At 45.4% G+C, this 21861-nt stretch overlaps 1 protein-coding gene across 1 annotated transcript in view; it reads left to right on the top strand.

Moving 5' to 3' along the window:
* The window catches only part of tnfsf10l (TNF superfamily member 10, like), a 52086-nt gene that overhangs the window by 5865 nt on the left and 24360 nt on the right, over positions 1-21861 (top strand). Inside the window, exon 2 of the mRNA XM_068587687.1 lies at positions 18176-18325. Coding sequence (XP_068443788.1) covers positions 18176-18325 — 150 coding nt within the window. The remainder of the gene's footprint in view (positions 1-18175; positions 18326-21861) is intronic.

The following is a 21861-nucleotide window of genomic DNA, read 5'->3' as shown; positions in this document are numbered from 1 at the left end:
GCGAGCTCACGTCGTGCGGCGCCGCAGAGTTTTCAACACAAAGTCTCCCAAAAGTCCAAATATGTCGGCTTCAATTTCGAAGTAAACGTGAGAAATCGGGTATATTTTCATTCCTGATAAGACGTAGAGCTTTTGGCATCGCGGGTCTGAATGATGTTTGAGTCGTTAAAAGGAGCAGAAACGAGCCGAAGCTGTTTTTAAATAAAGCTTTGAGGGAACATGTTGAACTGAACACGTCTTTTATGAAACCGCTAAAGATTACACAACATACACACCACGAGAGTTTATACCAAATGTTAAACTATTATGATGTTTGTCTTTAAGCCTAAAGTTACACATTACCTCAAACTAGACAAGAATAAAATAAATAAATACAATAAATAAAATACATTACGAATAAATAAATAAATTACAATATATGATTTAAATAATTAAATAAATTAAATAAATTTAAATAAATAAATACAATAAATAAAATACATTACAAAGTAAATAAATAAATGACAATATATAAAATAAATTAAATAAATTAAATACATTACGAATAAATAAATAAATTACAATATATAAAATAAATTAAATACATTAAATAAATAAAATAAGTAAAATAAATTAAAATAAATAAATACAATATATTATAAAATAATAATGAAAAATAGTTGCCACATTTTTTCTGAAAAAAAAGGGGCAAAATAATTGCGCCAAAAAGGAAATTTTCTGACATTCATTGATGAAAAAGACAAAACGCACCATGTGGACTGTCAGAATTACAGATGTATGACTTTCAGGAAACCAGAATATCTTCATATTTTGAATAACACGTCATTTTAAATGCAAAGTAGAAGAAGCAGACATTGTAAAGTCATTTTTCCTGCAGTGTTTAAGTGTTTGAGGCTCGCCTGCAACCTTTGACACGAAGATATGTTCAGGACCCCCGAAGCCACTGAGGCGATAACAGTTAGCAAACAGCGAGTTTCCTCACCACAAAGTGTCTCGGCAGTGACCCTCCATGAGTCACTAATAAATAAATAAATAAATAAACAAACAGAGAGTGTGTTGCTGCGCGTCGATGACGTCATCCGATGGAGCGCAGAGCCTCACACACGACCTCGGTTCGGCAGCTCGACACGTGAAAACAGGATATTTGTCTTCCCGCGTTGGAATGCTCATTAGGATGTGGCTACAGCTGTGTGTGTGTGTGTGTGTGTGTGTGTGTGCCAACAGCTGCTGCTGTGTGTTATCACTGTGTTTGCCCAGTCAACACGGCTATAAAGGCTGATAAACGCCGCTCTGGACCATCACAGGCCCCTAATGGAGCTCCGGCTACATCTGGACTCTTGATACCGGTGCTGCTGACCCGCGTGCTGCTCCTCGCTGCGCCCGTCCTCCACCAGCTGAGCGTTAAACACCATCTCCTGGCTCATAGCCCCCATCCAGTCGTGATTTAACAAACCGTTTAATTTGTTCCCCTCAATCCGACGATTTATGAAATGAAGTTTCACGTTTTTCCAACTTAATTTTGTTTTATGAACACAATCTAAAAAGAATGAAAACAAGCTGCAATTGTTGCTATTGTATCAGCGCGTCTGTGAGTGAGTGATTGTGCGTCTCTGCGTCTGTCCGCGGCGAATCTGGCGTTCTGCTGCGGCAAACTGCTCAATATCTTTTTTGCGGGTCCGTCGTGGCTGCACGCTCATGCTAAACAACAACAACAAAGTGCTGTGATAAACATACGAAAGACTAGTAGCCACTAAGATCAATTCCTACTTATGGCGTAAAACGTTGAAAATGTACCGTGGAAATGTCAGAAAACTGTGTAAAAGTTCTCGTTGTGTCTCGGGATGTCCGAGAAACCCCCGGCTGTGCAGACTGGTTCCGTTTAGGTAAATAAAAGCCCGTAGAAACGACTTCGTAATGATCGGAGTTACCAGGAAACAGATGGTTAAAGATATAGCGTACACGAATTAGACCATGGAGGGTCTCCTACGGGTCGACCCCCCAACAATGAAACGTCCTTCCTCACATCCATCCGTCTTCCCTCCGCTCAGATCTCCTCCTGTAAGGGCCCCATGTGGCTCCCATCATCTGGAAACCGAACCCCCGAACGCTCTGTGTGTCGTATCAAAGGAGAGGCAAGCAGCGCTGCCCTGTTGGAACATGTCCAACCGCTCCATGGAGGACTTTGGCTTTTGGGTTTGGGGGGTTTGACAAGCGGGGAAAAAAAATGGGGAGATGAAGATATTTGAAAGGGAAAGTACAGAGAAGGGTGCTTTGTGATTTCAACATGCGTTGCCAGAGACTGTGAGGGCCAAAAGCCAGTTTCATTTTAAGCAATATAGCAGAGGTTTTAAAAACTATCCATCAAAAGCTCCTGGGATTCCTCCAGCGACCTGTCAATCACAGTAAGCCCCGCCCCCTAAAGCGTCCCCTGCTTTATGGTCTGTTTGACCATAATTTACTCAATGAACATCATGCTGTATAGAAGAAGACTCATCAAGAGAGAAGTAGAGCCATTGATATAGACTTCTATACAACCAGAGGAGTCGCCCCCTGGTGGTCAGGAGAGAGAATGCAGCTTTAACACGTGAAGCATAGACTTCTATACAACCAGAGGAGTCGCCCCCTGGTGGTCAGGAGAGAGAATGCAGCTTTAACACATGAAGCATAGACTTCTATACAACCAGAGGAGTCGCCCCCTGGTGGTCAGGAGAGAGAATGCAGCTTTAACACATGAAGCATAGACTTCTATACAACCAGAGGAGTCGCCCCCTGGTGGTCAGGAGAGAGAATGCAGCTTTAACACCTGAAGCATAGACTTCTATACAACCAGAGGAGTCGCCCCCTGGTGGTCAGGAGAGAGAATGCAGCTTTAACACATGAAGCATAGACTTCTATACAACCAGAGGAGTCGCAGGTTGCTGCCTTCTTGCAACCTTATAAAAGAGGTGTGTGTGTGTGTGTGTGTGTGTGTGTGTGTGTGTGTGTGTGTGTGTGTGTGTGTGAGTGGCCAGTGGCTGACTGGATTGAACGTTCCAGTGGGTCTAACATGATCTGACCCTGGGAATGGGCAGACATCTCTGTCCTGGCAATAGAAGGAGGGCTTGTTAGTGTCAGTTGAAAATCTGTCCAATCCAAGGATTTGCTCACACACACACACACACACACACACACACACACACACACACACACACACACACACACACTCATTTCCTCTCTGATACCAGTGTTTGACTCTCTCTCCGTAACAAAACCTTCCTGTCAGCTCTCATTTCTCTACCAATTAAACAACCGGTGAACTCTTTTTCTCCGCCGCCGTCCGATCCCTCTCTCTCTCTCTCTCTCTCTCTCTCTCTCTCTCTCTCTCTTTCTCTCTCTCTCTCTCTCTCTCTCTCTCTCTCTCTCTCTCTCTCTCTTTCTTTCTTCCCCGTCTTTTCCTCCCACTCGTGTCTGGCTTCCACAACCTCCTCCTCCGTTAAACGTTGGGGCGTCTCTTTGTCTCGCTCTCGTTGACTTGTCAAGAACACGTTTTTCTTTTAATGAAAACATGCCTCCAAAAAAAAAAAACCCATCATTGACGCTTTTTTTTCCGCATAGATCAGAAAACCACAGAAACATCGGCGCTGATGTTCCACTTCCTCGTCTCTCTCTCTCTCTCTCTCGCCGCTGAGCTCCAGATTGCTTGCTTTTGTTTTTCTGGCTTACGGTGTCGCAGCGCAACGCTGACTCGTTAGAGGCTTGGAGGGTCCGTCGTGACTCAGGGACTCGAACCGCTGAGTCGGGATTTGGCTTCGTCTGCAGCCGCTGAAGAGAAACCCAGAGTAGGTTTTCTGAAAAAAAGCTTTGGGGGGGGAAAAGAGGTGCGGAAGACTTTTAAATAAAGTGAGTTTTAACATGCGAGAGCGCAGACGTTCACGGCAGCGTGACGTTGTCTTTCTTGTCGCTTTGAGGAAGTGAAAAGTTTGGCGGACGAGTCAACGAATTTCTGTTTTTTTTAGATCTGCATCGGCACGAGTCGTGGTTGATCGATCCTCGGCCCCTAAGCATCTTAAAATCCTCAATAACTGGAATTCAGCGTCTTTAATTAAAAGCTGAATTGTCGCTGACGAGGATCTGAATCTGTTTGTTGGGTCGACGACAGAAAAATGGGCCAAACAGTCGCGCAGGAAGTTTTCAACCAGCTCAAATCTGTGTTCCTTGATCAGCAAAACCTCCACGTTGAACTTTTGTGTTCCCACATATTGCATAAAGTACATTTGTGTGTCTAACACAGTGCATTGCCTCACTGTAAGAAAAAGATATGATGCAATTGTGTGTAAATAGGTTAAGTTATAAAAAAAAAGGCCGAAACTGTCAAACACTGGTTTCTGTTCACGGCCTGGAGGCCCACTTGGAAGATCCCCATGCGAGATGTTAATCTGGGACTCTCATATTTCCTGTTTGGAGAGTTGACGACGGCGGTGATTCCACGTCTATGTTTAAACTCGCATGTACACAGAGAGGAATTGATCAGAAATACGCTCCAGCCGTTCTCCAGCTCAGCCAAACCCTCTGATCCCAATCTTAAAGGTCTTTCCCGACACACTGCACTTGTTTGGACCAGAAAAGAGACGGACGTCCAGCTACTGAACTCCTCTCGCGGAGGAGATAAACATCTCGCATGAAGGTTATGAAAACACGCGTCTGATGGAGCGTTGTGTGTCTGGATCTCCGGCTTTGCTGCTTCCAAAATATTATGAACAGAGGGAGGATAGTTGAGACGAATCTAGATTGTGAGCGAGAGGGTTTAAAAAAGGCTATTTTTAAGTCACGAAGGTTTATTTTAGGGGCTTGAGGACAAAGAACTTTCTGGATTTTCTCGGACCAATAATGTTTGGAGCAAAAGAACCGTGTAAAAGTTAAATTGCTCTTCATCCTGAAGGATAATCCATCAGCTTCCTGCTTCAGCGTCTCAGAAAGCTGGTCGGATTCTTGTTTATCAGATTGTTTAACAGGGTTTCTCCGGCCTTTTGTCTTGTTTACAGAGACGTTCAAGAAGTCTCTCGACACGCCGCACGAGACCCTCAACAATGGCTTCGATTGCCATTTTAAAACAGGCCGGAAAAAAGGGTCTCGGGTTTTTTATACCCGACTGAAGCGTGACGGATTCAGGCGACCACCGAGATGAGGAACCCGTCGGGGATCCGTGTTTTTGTTTCCTCCGCGACGTCAAGATCTCGTCCCCGAGATCCCGACGCGAGACGTTTTAAAAAAAGGGTGATCGGTCAGCGCGGCAGCCGGCGATAACCTTTGACCTCGCTGTCGAGAGTTGTTGACGTCTCGCTTGAGAAGTTGTTCCCGGTCTTATCTGCGACGCTGCCGCGTCCAATAAATGTTTAAAGTGCTCATTACAGCAGCGGGTTGACCTTCCTGGGTCAAGGCTTCACGTAAGAATAAACAACAACAACAGATGACAGATATCCTTCTGCAGTTTATTTAGTTTAATTATTGCATGGAAAAAGATTTCAGCCAAATATTTGAAATTTCATGTGATGACATCATCAATTCTCAGTATTTATTACAGGTTTTCTGTCATTTTGAGAAAATTGGGCAAATATTTAGAATTGTTTTTGTGCAGTGAACCTAAATAATCTACATTATTGTTTCTGCATTATGAGTGCAGGGACTCATTCATGCATTACTGCAATATCCCACACACACAGGAGGGGGGAGGGGGGGGGATTCCTCCAAATGAGTCATAAAGTCATGCGGCGACCATAAAATTAAATCCAAAGTGTATTTTTCCTCCTGCTTGAGCATTATGTGAAAAAGAAAACTGCATTGTTAGCGCTTTTCTTTTCCTCCTTCTCGTGTCTAAAAATAGCTGCAACCTTTATCTTAAAAATAACCTTTCAAAGTGCCCACATTCCTGGTTTTTCGTCGTTCTTGTGGGAACGTCTGGACCCCGCCAGAGAAAACACGGCCACAATCTCTGAGACTACAATAACACTTTGCTAAAGGCCTCACTTGAGTCATACTTGCTCACCAGCTCAGTGCACACAACAAAAAAACACGCGTTTACACACACTTTTGTTGCCCACCCATGCTGGACCTGCCCACCCACGAGCACCCAGAGGACCTAACAAGCACCCAGAGGTCCCCACAAGCACCCAGAGGTCCCCACAAGCACCCAGAGGACCTAACAAGCACCCAGAGGACCTAACAAGCACCCAGTGGACCGACCCCACGAGCACCCAGAGGTCCCCACAAGCACCCAGAGGACCTAACAAGCACCCAGAGGTCCCCACAAGCACCCAGAGGTCCCCACAAGCTCCAAAAAGTCCCCGTAAACACCCAGAGGTCCCCACAAGCACCCAGAGGACCCCATAAGCACCCAGTGGACCCCACAAGCACCCAGAGGACCTAACAAGCACCCAGAGGGCCTATCAAGCACCCAGAGGACCTAACAAGCACCCAGAGGGCCTATCAAGCACCCAGAGGTCCCCACAAGCTCCAAAAAGTCCCCGTAAACACCCAGAGGTCCCCACAAGCACCCAGAGGACCTCACATGCACTAAAAGGTCCCCACAAGCATCCAGAGGACCCCACAAGTACCAAAAAGTCCCCACAAGTACCAAAAAGTCCCCACAAGTACCAAAAGGTCCCCACAAGCACCCGGAGGTGCCCACAAGTACTTTTTTTGTCAGAAGCAGATTTGCTAAGCGGCCCATCGGATGAAGCTGACACCTGATCAGAGCTGCAGCTGGACACCTGAAGGGAATCTCAGGTGAAAGGACCACAAATGATGTCCAGCTGTTTGTCCTGATGTGCATCGTTTCGCACGGAGCGACCATTAGCGCAATTTCAGAGGTCCACCCGTCAGGAACCGACCGCAGAGCCGGGTCAACGGGTCCCAGCGGACCGAGGAAAGTAGCCTCGGTCCGTCTGAATTTGTTCGACGCAGCAGATGTTCCTCTTCTGGGCATCCCATGATGCACCACGCGCCGGTCCGAGGGTCGGGGTCGGGGGATCGACAAGGATTAAAGTAATCTTCCACGTTTTGGAGAGTCGGCAGATTTCATGTAACGGGTTAATATTTACCAGGTGTCAGCGCTCCGGTCGTCAGTTACCTGATAAATATTGACACACACACACACACACACACACACACACACACACACACACACACACACGTATATGTACTCAGAGGCAGAAAAGAGAAAGCCAGGTGTAAACACAGCTGTTTGTTCTGCACAATAGCCCGGGGCGTGTTATTCACAAGGCATTACAGATTAATAGAAGCCATATTAATATATTTACTTTTCTTTTTACTTTGCGCACTGTTTCCCAGTTGTCCATTGTGTTGTTGTTAAGGTTACACATCACATTTGAGTCTTGCACCAGGAGACTTTCTGCAGCTCGTCGATCTTATAAATCTTTCTCCGTTTCTACCACGTCGCCTCCGTCGCCTCCAGCGTTTTGTTTTGTTTTTTCCCATCGGTATGTGAGCACAGGCGACTGACTGGAAAGTCCTGTCCCTCGTCTTTCTTCCTCTTCCTCGTTCTTAACCGGTTGACGAGAAGCAGAAACTTAACCTGAGAGCGAAAGTTCACGGCGGCTCCTGATTTCTTCTCAATGCCCACTAACTCACGATAAGGTTTATTGACGCTCTGATAAGTTACAATAAACTCTGAGTTTTTACAACTTTTGTTTCGACCTCAACGGCGTCGTTCTCAATTGTTTTTTGTTTTTTTCCCCCCCCCACGGGACGAGGAAGTGAAAAGACAGAAATGACCGGAATATCAGCCGGCGGCTCCACCCCGTTTCCAAACTTTATTTCAACTGGATCGAATCCAAAACAGCAAAAATTGACAAAGAGAGGTCACAGGTCTGCAGCCGAGGCGTGGTGTGAGGGTCCGCCGCTGTGCCGCTGCTCTCGCAATCATTTGCATGCACGCAACTCGTTTGTGTTTGCATGACTGCGCGCGTGTGTGTGTGTGTGTGTGTGTACACGCAATCATGCAAACACAAACCAGTTGCGTGCAGAGATTTGTGGTTAAGCTCGCAGGTACAAAAAAACAACTGGCGGATCACTTGCAGCATTCCTTAACCACAATGGAAAGCTAACTAGCTTAAACGCACTGAACAGAACCAGTAATTCCATGGATGCCTCTTAAGCAGAAGCAGATTATCTTCCAGACTGGCTGCATCGTGGGTTGAGAGAGAGCATGTGCGGGCCATGTGTTTGCATGTCCATCCCGGTGAAGAAGAAGCATCAGTACCTGACGCTCGTTATGGAAAACTTCAGGATGTGTACACAATCTGGTTTGTTTGTGAGCTGTGATTTAAGCTGGGGAAAGTATTCCTGAACAAGACTTTTAGTGCACTGTTATTCAAAACAACAGACTTCTGCACCTCCTCTTGACGCGGTTTTGGAAAGAAAACAATGCTTATAGTTAAATGTTTCAACCTGGGGAAGGAGGGGGGGGTAGCGCTGTGCAGCCAGCTAGGAACACACACACACACACACACACACACACACACACACACACACACACACATGCAGCTTCCATTACACCTGATGTGTAGTTAGTACGGTATCACCTTGAGGTACAAGTTGAATGATGATTATTGGCTTGTTTGTGCCACTTGAATTACGCGATGCTCAGAGATTGTCATGAAATATTTTACCCCAAAAACTGCCTCGACCGTTTTTAAAGTGCTCCAAAAGAAAACTTTAGAGCCGTAAGAAACAAAAAGCCGGAGCGCATGACGTTGTGAAGTAAATCGCAATATATCGCAATACTCTTTAATAGTTTGCAGTATCACGATAATATCAAAATATTGTGACTTAAATATTGCGATAATATCACAGTATCATAATGTAAGCATGATGATAATATCGCAGTATCGTGACTTAAGTATCATAATAGCATAGTATTGTAACTTAAATAGCACAACAATAACACAGTATCGCGATAATATCACAGTATCGCGATAATATCGCAGTATCGTAACTTAATCGCAATTTTATCTCAGTGTCATGACTAAAGTATCACAATAATACCGCAGCATCGCGTGAATATCGCAGCATTGTGACAATGCTGCAGTATCGTAACTTAAATAGCACGATAATAACGCAGTATCGCGATAATTTCGGTGTATCGTGATATAGGTTTCGTGATAATATCGTATCGTGGGACCTCGTAAAAGTCGTCTTGTTCGCGGTCCCGCTTCAGCTCCTCACAGTTGTTTTACATTGCATGTCTGGCTGATAAGATTCAGTTGGTCATGGCTTCGGCTCTGTGGTTCTTGGGCTTCCCCTCCGGCGCTGCAGCTGCAAACACTGCTCCAACGCCTGCTGCTGAAACGCAGCGCGACATGTGGACGCACGTCTGTCACCTCTAAGAGCTGCAATCAGTGCAGCTCTTTAGAGGGAGTTGGTCAATAAAATGGGAGGAATCTGTGTTTAAAGACTTTTGAGTGAGGTGAATGCGAGGGAAAATAAAGGCAGACGGGAAATCTGAATCATTTAGTCGTTTAGTTTTGTCCTCAGCAGCGGAAAACCGCTCTTCCTTGTTCTTCAGGTTCTTCCACATCAGCTGAATGTGTAAAATGTGTGAAATGGCAACACTCGTTATCACGGCGTGAATCACAAGCTTGTTATTTGAACTCTTTCGCTTCTTCATTCAACTCGTCAGGCGGGCGTCGTCTTGACCTTGACGAAGCCGACTCATCTCTGGATTTTAAAAAAAAAGAAAGAAAAGAAAAAGGGCACCTGCTGCCGTTATCTCGGGAAGTCTACAAAGCCCAAACACACATTCCCAGATGACTGGCGTTTCAAGGAAAGACAAGTGAGCCATTGAGAGCAGGGGAAGCGGAGGTAGAAGGTTTTGGAAGTCGAGGATCAGCTTTTGGGCCCCGGACGTCCTCGTGTTTCGTGGATCAATTTACCAGAAAGCCCGGTTTATTCACAGTGCCAAAGACGCCTCCGTCTATCCAGAGCGGCGGGCTTCAGGCCCGTCGCAAGCAATGAAGACGTCGCAACTTTGACCCGAAATCTCCATTCGTTACTTGGTTTTGCACATTTTTTTTCCGTTTTCGATAACATCTCTTGTCCTCGTCCACAATGTGGTTCCTTGAAGTGAACTGAGGCTGGCGTGCGAGGACGCATGTGCTTCCAGGAAGCCATGTCAGGACAGCAGTGGTTTCTGATCTCTGATCCTCTAATGGTTGTTCCTTTGGACAAGATCCGAAAAAATGCTCCTCTGAAAGCTGTTCCTATGTGTGCTGGGCTCCATTTATCCACCTTTTGAAACCAAAATGACATTTTTTTATTTGTATTTTGTTCAAGCTAGTAAATACCTCTGTGTGTGGTTGTTGGCAATCAGAAAACTCCTGTCGCGATCGCTCGTTAATGTGGTCGATTGCTGAGAGAGATGTGGGTCATTAAAAGCAAAACCGGGCAACTTTAACGAACAAATCCACGTTGGCGGCGCGCCAGAGACCCCGCTGCCCCGAAGGGGTGATAAACACATGTAGGACACATGTATTTATGTCAAACCCCAAAACAAGTCCTGGATACAAAGACGACATGAACACACATTAAAAGGACTCTCACACTGTGCACACACAGGGCTCATCATGACCAGAAGCTGCTGCGTTCACGCACACAGTACGGCGCTCCAGAAACACGCCGCGGGGCAGTTTCTCGACGATTGCGTTGGTGGGACTGTAAACGTCTCGAGTGATGAACAACCCGACCGTCAAACGTTAGTGGCCGCGAGTGCAAAGGTCATAAATCTCCAGCGTGACCCACTTCATGAGAAACCAGACGCACGGGTGTTTATGACGACGTGTGAAACATTCACGACACCACTCGACATCGTTAGAGAACGATCAGTTTCACTTTGACCGTTTATTTGATCTCCTGTAGCCGAGTCACTTGTTGTTAGGTTCAGGCAACACAACTTCATGGGTCAAGTTTAAAAAAAGAGAATGTTTGGGTTGTTGCAATAACGTCACGTAACAATGTAACACAACAATGTAACACAACAATGTAACATAACGATATAATGTAACGATGTAATGTAACGATGTAACATAACTATATAACGCAACAATGTAACACAGCGATGTAACGCAGAGACGTAAATAACGTAACAATTTATTGAAACAACGTAACGTAAACAACGTAACGTAAACAACGTAACGTAAACAACGTAACGTAAACAACGTAACGATGTCACACAACAATGTAACGCAACAATATAAAGTAAACAAAGCAACCTAAGAACGTAACAATGCAACGTTAACAACGTGAACAGAACTAACGTATTGTAACCATGTAATGTAAACAACACAACATAAACAAAGCAACCTAACAACGTTACTAAATAAAACAACAACATCTAACATTAATAAAAAAACAAGCGGCCAGAGTGTAGAAATCAACACACGGGACACACTTTGTTTGTTTGAAGTGTTTTTGAAGTTAAAGTTTTAGTTTTAAGTTGTTTCTCCCGACTGCCATCAGTCCGACGTCACTCACGACCAAATACACAAACGTTCATTTTCACGAGTTCTTTGCAGAAATATGTTTTTTCCCACGTTGCAGCCGTCTACACTGCTCTCCTCCTCCTCCTCCTCCTCCTCCTCCTCTGACGGCTGGGAGCTACACAGTTGTAACTCAACATGATGGAGCTGGTCCCTGCAGGCTGTGCCCTCAGTGTGTTTCATGTGTGTGTGTCCCTGCCTGTGTGTTTGGGTAAAGAGATTTATGTGCAGCGCCACTGCTGGCGAGTTCTCAGCTGTTATTTCACCCCCCAAACATTTTCTTGTCTTGTCTCTTCCATCACAAAAGCAGAGAAAGTAGACTGAAATACAGCCAACTCTCTCCTTCTCTTTCCCTCAGTGTTCACTGTTCATCTCCCCTACACACACACACACACACACACACACACACACACACACACACACACTCCGTCAAAACCTCTCGCCTGCTGGATTTGAGTTACGTGGCCAACTTCTCGTCTTCCTAATCCCTTCAAATGAGAGTTTTGGACTGCCAAGGAACTTCCAGACCAACACACACACACACACACGCACACACACACGCGCACACACACATGTACAGACACACACACACACAGACACAAAATTGCAGCCGGGTTTCCAAGTGGCCCACTGAGATATTCTTTTCAGGGTTTGGTGTCCAGCGAGAGACCAGACAAAAAACACACACACGCACACACACACACTATTGCACATGCACACTGAGGGGCGGGCCACACACACACACACACACACACAATACATATGTGCACACACTCACACATGAGGGGGAACAGTGGAGCATTGTTTGTTGCTTCCTGAGAGCGCTGGCATCGGGATCACAGGAGCTCCGTCAGCCCGGACTCTCTCTCTCTCTCTCTCTCTCTCTCTCTCTCTCTCTCTCTCTCTCTCTGTCTCTCTCTCTCTCTCTCTCTCTCTCTGTCTCTCTCTCTCTCTCTCTCTCTCTCTCTTGTCCCAGTGGGTCTGGATGGCCATGAGAGGCCATGTCCTCCTGGATCACTCCAACATCTGTGCAACAGGGACGATCCCAGTTTAGCGCTGGTATTTATAGAACAGTAGTTCAAAGCTACAAGCGATTAAAGTTCAGGTTCAAAGCCCAAAAATAATATTTGGACAGTTTTTTTTTGTTGTTGCTCTTCTGGCTTCAGCAGCTTTCAGCAGTTTCATCTCAAAAAATGAACGAAATACTGACGTAAAGGGGTCAGTAAGAACTTTTGGTATCTGTGACTTCCATCTTTTCCTAAAAAGTAGAAATGTTGCTTAAACCTAAATAAGTTCCTTCCTGTGAAGACGGTTTATTTTGAAAAGGCCGCACGCGTGTAGCGAGAGGAAATTGCGCAAAAAATGTCTAACTTTTCGTGGGAAATCATACAAACGGGTGTGTGTGCGTTTGATCTGTGCGTCCGTCATGAAAAATTCCCATTGACGTCCCATGAACACAAAAAAAGGTCAAGACGATGCCTGTAAACAAAACTCAGGGCAGCGATCTACCCCAAAAAACACGATCAATAAATATGCAGTAAAAGACTCAGAAGCTTGTCGGTCGTGGAAGACAATAACAATCGTAAAGACTTCGTTGTTTCACCTCAAAGGACACCAACATGGCCGCCTCGCAGACATTAAATCACCTCAAAGCTCCTCATTTGAAGAAATGAATGTCAACCAGATATTTTTATAAAGAATTTACAGACACACTCCTCTTTTCTTTCTGACATCCGATCCAAAATCATAATACAGGTACTCAGCAGAGATTAACAACCGAACTGAGAGTCATCAAGAGTTATTTAACCCCTTTGTGCAGAGAGTCAAAGCTAAACCGCTCGACCGCAACTCAGATTAAGAGCGCCTTTAAGATTCCTCTTAAAAACCTTCGTCTGGGCATAATAAAGTTATCCATCAACTCTTTGCCAGAAGTATTAAAACACAAAAGAAGACGTTGTGGTTTTGCAACGCTGACAGCGGGGTCAGCTGCTGAATCATCGGGTGTAACTTCTTGCTGAAACCCGTGGATATCTGGGCCAGTTTTTCGCAATTCGCCGAGAGGGGAGTCGGGACTTGGCCGAGAAGAAGCACTTCAGGAGAAAAACCCTGTGGAGACGTTCCAGTTGCGCATGGCGATGACGAAGATCCCGTCTCCGGAGGCCTCTCGGATTTACTTAACCCAAAACACAGCGAGGAAAACAGGGGAAATAACTGATATAGCCATGCAGAGAAACGCCAGCTCCCTGGCTTCAAAAGGAGAAAATGGATATCGTTGTGACTCACTGACGGATGGCAAGACTCACGGTTTGCTCGCGTCGTAGCTCGGCTCCGCCGGCGCTAATCGATGATCCGTGCCGTTTGCGTTTGGTCCCATCTCGCTGATCTCGAAAGGACTCGAAGGGGCGATGAAAAGAAGATGGAAAATGAAGGAAAAGATCCGGTGGGGAGATCCAAAACCACCCGGCCGGCCCCGCGGCGGACTGTCGGCGGCGTGCGTCGCTATCGGAGCGCAGAAACAACCGAGAGAGGATGAACTAATGCGTCTTGACATAAAACATGCGTTTGTGAGCCCCGGCCCTCTCGGGAATATGTTCGGTGATAAACGGAAACAGGCCGCGAGGCTCCGGGGATGTCGGGTCGGTCGGTCCCGCCGCTTTGATCTCGACTGAAGTATCCGAGCCGCTTTTGGATGAATGGGCTGCAAATTTGGGACACATGTCCGCGATGCCGAGAAGGAGGAATTCAAACGATTTGGCGCAATTCAGCCTCTGAGTGAAGTTAATGTGTTTGGCTTTGAGCGAAATGTCGTTTTTACTGTCCAATTATTGGTCGGATTGCCATATAAGTGTAGTATCAACAGTCAGAATCCCCTCGAGAGGAGTTTGCATACCATTCGGTATCCTCAGATTTTTCAAGAATGGTCTTCTAACCATAAATGAACGAATCGCCGTCTTAGTGAGAGTGTTGACGTTGGTGCAATGCAACCAGGCGACTCCTGTGGTTGTATAGAAGTCTATGCTTCATGTGTTAAAGCTGCATTCTCTCTCCTGACCACCAGGGGGCGACTCCTCTGGTTGTGTAGAAGTCTATGCTTCACGGGTTATGAAGTCTCTGAGAAAATGACTCTACTTCTCTCTTGATTTATTCCGTCAGTCACATGTTGGCATGTTTTACTAAGAAAGGCATGCACATGGTTAACATGCTGATGTTCAGCTCAGAGCTATAATTATAATAATTAAATACAAATTATGCATCAAGAAAAATCATGTGACGAGCCATGTTTACTTCTTCTCAGCAGTGACTCATTAGGGCGGCAACAAACAAGTAATACATCCATTACTTTCTCTAATAACCAAAAGTTCTTGGCTCTGTAAAATGTCAGAAAACGGGGGAAATTAAATGAGATAATTGGAATCAGATAATCCAAGACTTTTTAAACGATTTATGATCAAACAGTTAACGACAATTAATTAGTTGTGTCTCATTTGTCATGTATTGTTTTAGGCAAGGAAACTTCTTCTCAGAAACTGCCGAGCTTTCCCTTAGTGGAACTTCCTTCGTGCTTTTTTAAACCCCCGAGAAAAGAAAAGCCCGTCGACGTGGCGCTGATGAAGCTCTGCATAGCTCGGTTTAGCCTCTGGCCTCATCTTTGTGTCCTAATGGAGCAGAAAGTCGTCTCCTAATCTGGTTGTGCGCTCAGTGCGGCGGCTTGTGCAGGGTGTTTTATCTCCTCCCTAACGTGGACGAGGCCCTCCCTACCGGCCCTGTCAAGGCCTAATGGACGCACTTTGCACACACACATGCAGACATGCAAGTCTAACCTTTTTATTCTCACGTACAAAAGAGACACTCCTCAACGACAATTAATCCTTCAGCCAGAACCACCAAAAGCAGGGAGTGTGTTTTGGCAGAGGCGCCCATGGGGGGCGGAGGGAGGGGAACCAAGGTCCTACTTTCGCTCCATTTGCTGCTGATGAACGGGCTCAGCTCCACTCGCTCATGTGCGAAACCTCCCCGACACGTCTGCCAGTGGAAGCTGTCATCACAGGCAACCCCCTCACAAGAGACAAACTGTCTCCGTGCCCAGACGCCGCCGCCAACGCCGCCGCCGTCAGCAGTTTTGGTTTTTCGGGAGGCGATCCTTATTGCATGACCTGTTACGACCTGCCGGGCTTCCTTTTCCCCTTCGTAGAACATGTAGCGAGTGTTTCTAGTCCCGGTGACTTCAGTTGGGTCACGATCGTCTCGTCAATGCCACCTTTTGGCCGATCGTCTCGTCAATGCAACCTTTTAGCCGATCGTCTCGTCAATGCCACCTTTTGGCCGATCGTCTCGTCAATGCAACCTTTTAGCCGATCGTCTCGTCAATGCCACCTTTTGGCCGATCCGATCACGGCGGATCTGGGGAAAGACTGTAAAGGGCACGGTGACGACAAAAAAAACGACTTAAAGGATGAGTCAGTACAAATAGCCAAATATTAAATGTTGGAAGAAGCATAAAGAGTAGATAAGCAAGTTTTGATGTCGACTTCTACTTGAGAAGACCTTTGAAAGCAGGACATGTAACTGCACAGTGTGTGTACAGATATGTTTATATATATATATGTATATATATATCTATATATATCGGTATCAAAACTCTTTAACCGATGGTTCTTGGAGAACAAAAAGCGTGAATCTTCCAGCAAAGAGAAACTCATCATTTCATTTCAAAGCCTCACAAATGGAGCTGCAATGGAGAAGATCGTAAAAAAAAAAGTAAAAATTTCTAATGTTTGCCCAAATTAAATTTACGACCCCCAGGTGCACACGTCTCTCTGCCAACAGGAAGAAATAAATCTGAAACAAAGCGTTTTGTCTCTCGTGTTCTTGTTTGAGGGGATAAAACACTCCTTTTTTTTTTCTTACTTTCTGCAGCGAGTGAAAGTTCCTCTCGGCTCCATCGGGCCTCCCCGAGTCGATCGCGACCCGGTTAGACGCCCGTCACCAATATGCACGCCGACTGGAACCATGACATGTGCGTCCAATTAGACTCGTTGTGGGTATTCGGTCCCTGCAGGGACACGTGAAGCCAAGAAAAGACATGAGTCATGGCCTCTCGGGACCGGGCTACGAGTTGAGACTGCAGAGAACCGCTTTCCCCCCTCCGGTGTCCTTTCTCGCTTGGGTTGATTGCTACGCACAAAAAAACACACACACACACACACACACACAAACAGGCAGACGCTGCTATCTTTACTGGAAAAACGGGGAAATCCACTTGTAGCGTCAACACAAAGAGACAAAGAGAGGAGCGAAGAGAGAGAGAGGAGAAAGAAAACGGCGGAAGGCGAAAAAAGCAACACGCCTCATTAGAAAATCTGCGGGGGGGTCAAGCGGAGAAAATTAATAAAAAACAAAGCTGCGGGGTGAAGGAGTGCAGCTCTAATCTGTCCCTCCTCATCGGGGCTTGTTAGAGAGTCATTAGCAGAGCTTTCAGACCGAGACGCTTACAACCTCCCTGAAGGCCACACAAAGCCTCCCCCTCTGCGTATCGCTTCCCAAAGAGAGAAGAGGGAGAAAAGAAGTTACACGAGAGCATTTCAGAGGGGAGGAATCGAGTCTTTGGGCGTCTGGACGTGGACGCGCCGCACCGGGCGTGCGAGGCCCTCGGCGTTCGTTACTCGGGGAGTCGTGTTACACGCCGCCGCCGCCGGAGTGCCAAAAACATTCGCTCTCTTTCCCCCAATTTCCACAACGTGTGTTCTCGCTTTTCGTTTTCTTTACACGAGTCTGGAGGAGACGAACTGTTCCCCCGGAAAGAAAGTCACACTTACGCAGGAGGGGGGAGGAAACGGCATGTTGTGTGGGAGGGAGGACGTGCACCAAAACCCCCCGAAATATACGGAAAATACGTGAGACGAAGAAAGACGAACAAACTGCGAGAAAAATATGGAGGAACTCGTGCAGGAGGCCGACACACTGGCAGCGTACTGCAGTCGTGCACGAATTAATAACAGTTGTATTAATATGTGCAGGATTTGCACTTGAACTAAAGTCCCTTTAATGTTATTTTATGTGATTTTATGGATGGAAGAAAAAAATATTTCTTGACTTGCATAAATGTCAGGTTACAAGCCGCTACTACCGGTGGGAGTCCCCGTTGTAGCAAGCTAGTGCTGCTGCTAGCTCCCCGCTAGCTGTTTCTAGCTCCCCGCTAGCTGCTACTGTCCGCGTCCCCGCTGCCCGAGCCAGTCCCGAACTGCCCGAGCCAGTCGGGGAACTAGCTTGGAGCTAACGGGAAACTAGCAGCAGCGCTAGCTGGCTACAGCGGGGAGCTAGCGGAGACACCCACTGAAGGTAGTAGCGGCTCGTAACGCGACTTTTAGGGTACAGCAACTTTTTTTTATGACTTTAATTGATGTTTTGTCCTTTGATTGTCCTTTAAGAGCCACCATAATAGTACGAATTTGATCACTAATCTGTGCTATCGTTTAATGCGGTCTGCGTTTTAGAGATGCAGTTCTTGCAGAGGCCGCTCGGCCTGCTTTAGTGAAGATGAATGTAAAAAAAATGCAGAAATGACCAAAAACGCAAAGATATCCTTTTTTAAAAAAAACAAAACATCTTCAATCCTTTGTTTTCCTCGTGTGTTGCTTCTGCAGGTGCGCAGCCAGGGAGTCACAGAGGAGCTGAAGTGCCTGAGTCTACTGAACGCTCTGGATAAGGACCAGGACATCCCCGACCAGCTGGCCCAGCTCTTCGGAGAGCCCTGCATCAAACTGGCCGAGGGCATCAAAGCGTACATCTCCAAGGTAGGAGGAGAAACCAGTCCAGTATTATAAATAACACTTCAACACTGACGGCGTCACATGTGCTTCTTGTTTGGCTTTTTTTTAATTATTTGGAGTCGATCTTTCAGACATTCATTTGGGCGTTTCAGTTTCTTTTCATGGCCCAGCATGCTCATTTCCTTGAATTAGCATTATCTTGCTAATTGGGATCAACGGGGACACACCTTCCATTACAAAGGACAATGGCATCTCTTAATTATAAACACATTTACGAGCAATTTTGTGGTTTCAACCCTCTGAGCCCGAAGAAACCGCGGCGGCGGGATGGAACTGCACCGCAAGCTGTAAAAAAACATAATTACCTTTCCGAAGGACCTTGAACACAACTAAGTTCTTCTCTGGAACTGACGAACACAACTGCACCGCAGAGCAGAGAGGTTTTAGGTAGAGGTTGTAAAAATGTGTGAACTGCTTAATATATATAAATACATATAAAGAGCAAGTATTTATTTCCTCCAAACATTTGACTTCACTCGCGGCAATTTGGAAACAAGCTGTTTATTTATAGCTTCCATTGCTAGCCAATTTTCGTAAAAGCGTTTATGTATTTGTTTTTATGATTCATGGCATTGTAATTGTGTTAAACTGCACAACATGAATTTGTGTATTTTGCTCTGCTTCTCGCCATGGTTGTGCTGTTTCCATCGAGAGGCAGGACTTTTTTATAATCGCAGTGAAAATCGCGGCCAAAGAAAGAAGAATGCCGTCCGAAAAAGTTGGATCAATTTTTTTGGGGTTGCAACTGACGATTCATTTTTTTATTGTTGACAAATTTGCGAATTCGCTTTACGAGAGCGCCTCGATGTTGACGGCAACGGGAAAGAACAAAGTCATGCATCTGATGTAGCGTGAAGTTGACTTAAATCAAGCTAAAAACCACCCCCACCTTCGGAAACACCGACTTTACATGGAGACGGCGCTAACTGACGCGATCCAGACTGTGATTTTGAATCCCTAAATGATATATTTTGGGTTTTAATGTGTGTGTGTGTGTGTGTGTGTGTGTGTAGCCGGCTGTGCTGACCCCGGGTTAAGGAACAGATGGAGGCTGGTTTCAGCGGAAGGTATCTGCTCCGTTACAGCAGAGAAACATGTGTGTGGACCGAGGCAGAACCGAACCACTGGGTGGGTCTAATTGTGCGTATTTGTCATCGTTACGAAGAAACATTCAGCTGCGAGGCCGTAACACTCATCATATAAATAAACGGGCCACATGTGTTGGATTACACCAACTGAGATAAAAAATAAAAGATACAGCCCTGAGATCCATGTTATTATTTTATGATCGAAAACAGCAGATCTACTGTTTTTAATAATATTTCAATATTGTTCAATGCAAGTACGTTGCTCATCCGTCCAATATCAACGTTATGGACCATCCATCTCATTCTTTAGTAAAGTGAATCATTTTAACGCGAGTGGATTTATCATATGCGTGCGTTGGAAACAGTTTTACATGATGAATTGAGTGGAAGATTATAAAAAATGTGAACGTAAGGCGGCTCATTTCTCTCAGTTGGTACCCGGCGGCGCTGCACGGCGGCCAGCTGCTCGACTCTCGCTGCTCTCATCCAGCTCTCGTAGCTAAACCGACCAAAATATAACGCGCAGAAATCCCACAAAATGTTTTACGCGTGATAACGAACAAGTAGAAAGAGAGAAGAGACAAACGGGTCTGACGGAAGGTAGAAATGTTTTTGTTCCCCGTGTGAAACGAGAAGTCACGTGTTTCAATATCTGCACATACGTAGTTATTTTGATCTTTTTCCTTAACGTGACGGTAAAAGTATTTCACGATCTTACTGCGCGATCTTTTTCTAAAACGTAAGTATTTTCCAATCTTCTCCCAAACTTAAATAAGTATTTTAAAATCTTTTCCTAACCTAACAAAGTTTCACGATCTTTTTCTAAACATAACGAAGTATTTCACGATATTTACCTAAACCTAACTACGTTTTTACGATCATTATCTACACTTCATTATTTCCCGATCTTTTCCCCAACCTCACTTATTATTTCACGATCTTTACCAAATTCTAACTAACTATTTCACAATATGTTTCTAAACGTAAGTATTTTACGATCTTCTCTTAAACATAAATATATATTTTACAATGTTTTCACAAAGTTTTTTACGATCTTTTCCCAAACCTAACAAAGTCGTACATAATCTTTACCCAAACCTAACTATTTACCTAAACCTAACTACGTTTTTACGATCATTACCTACACTTCAGTATTTCACGATATTAAACACTTCGGTATTTCACGATCTTTACCAAATTCTAACGAGCTATTTCACCATACTTTTCTAAACCCAACTAAGTTTTTCACGATCCTCATCTCAACTTCAGTATTTCACGATCTTTTCCCAAACCTCATGAAGAAGTGTTGTTGTCTAAACCTAACCGAGTTGCTTCCTGTGAAGACAAAAGTTAATTTTTGAGTAAATTTCCGTAAGATAGCACACGAACTGTTGGAGGATTCATCGACTCTCAAACAGACAGTTGGGGATGGTGCAGAGTTGACTCAAAGCCTCATTCTCTGGTTTGTGCGAGTAGAAACATGACCTATCAGTAACTGAAAAGCCTGTTTTCCTCCATGTTTTTTATTTATGTGCTTTAACTTGTGTGTTTCATGAGTCAGGACTTGAGTTCTTCTTGCCCGCGGGTGTTTCCGAGGCACTCAAATGTGTGTGTTTTCAAGCTGTTGTTAGCGCGCCAAGTGTTTTCGCTATTACCGGCGGTTGTATGTGAAACTGACGTTTCGCCAGACCTCCGTCAAAAACAGTTGAGGCGAGAAAAGTGGAGCTCTCGGCCAGGTGTCTGCAGCGATCACATTGTGATGTTTATTTGAACGAACACAAACCGCAGTTGGCTCACCTTCAGTCTCAGTGGACGAGGTTTTCACTCGCGCGCTTCAGGCCACAAAATAAGTTATGTATAGAAGTCTATGCTTCATGTGTTAAAGCTGCATTCTCTCTCCTGACCACCAGGGGGCGACTCCTCTGGTTGTATAGAAGTCTATGCTTCATGTGTTAAAAAACTGCATTCTCTCTCCTGACCACCAGGAGGCGACTCCTCTGGTTGTATAGAAGTCTATGCTTCATGTGTTAAAGCTGCATTCTCTCTCCTGACCACCAGGGGGCGACTCCTCTGGTTGTATAGAAGTCTATGCTTCATGTGTTAAAAAGCTGCATTCTCTCTCCTGACCACCAGGGGGCGACTCCTCTGGTTGTATAGCAGTCTATGCTTCATGTGTTAAAGCTGCATTCTCTCTCCTGACCACCAGGGGGCGACTCCTCTGGTTGTATAGAAGTCTATGCTTCATGTGTTAAAGCTGCATTCTCTCTCCTGACCACCAGGGGGCGACTCCTCTGGTTGTATAGAAGTCTATGCTTCATGTGTTAAAAAGCTGCATTCTCTCTCCTGACCACCAGGGGGCGACTCCTCTGGTTGTATAGCAGTCTATGCTTCATGTGTTAAAGCTGCATTCTC

This window comes from Clinocottus analis, unplaced genomic scaffold (genome assembly GCF_023055335.1).
Source record: "Clinocottus analis isolate CAN_PGR_092001 unplaced genomic scaffold, fCliAna1.0.p SCAF_21, whole genome shotgun sequence".
Taxonomy (NCBI): Eukaryota; Metazoa; Chordata; class Actinopteri; order Perciformes; family Cottidae; genus Clinocottus; species Clinocottus analis.
This window is presented reverse-complemented; position numbering and strand designations above follow the sequence as displayed.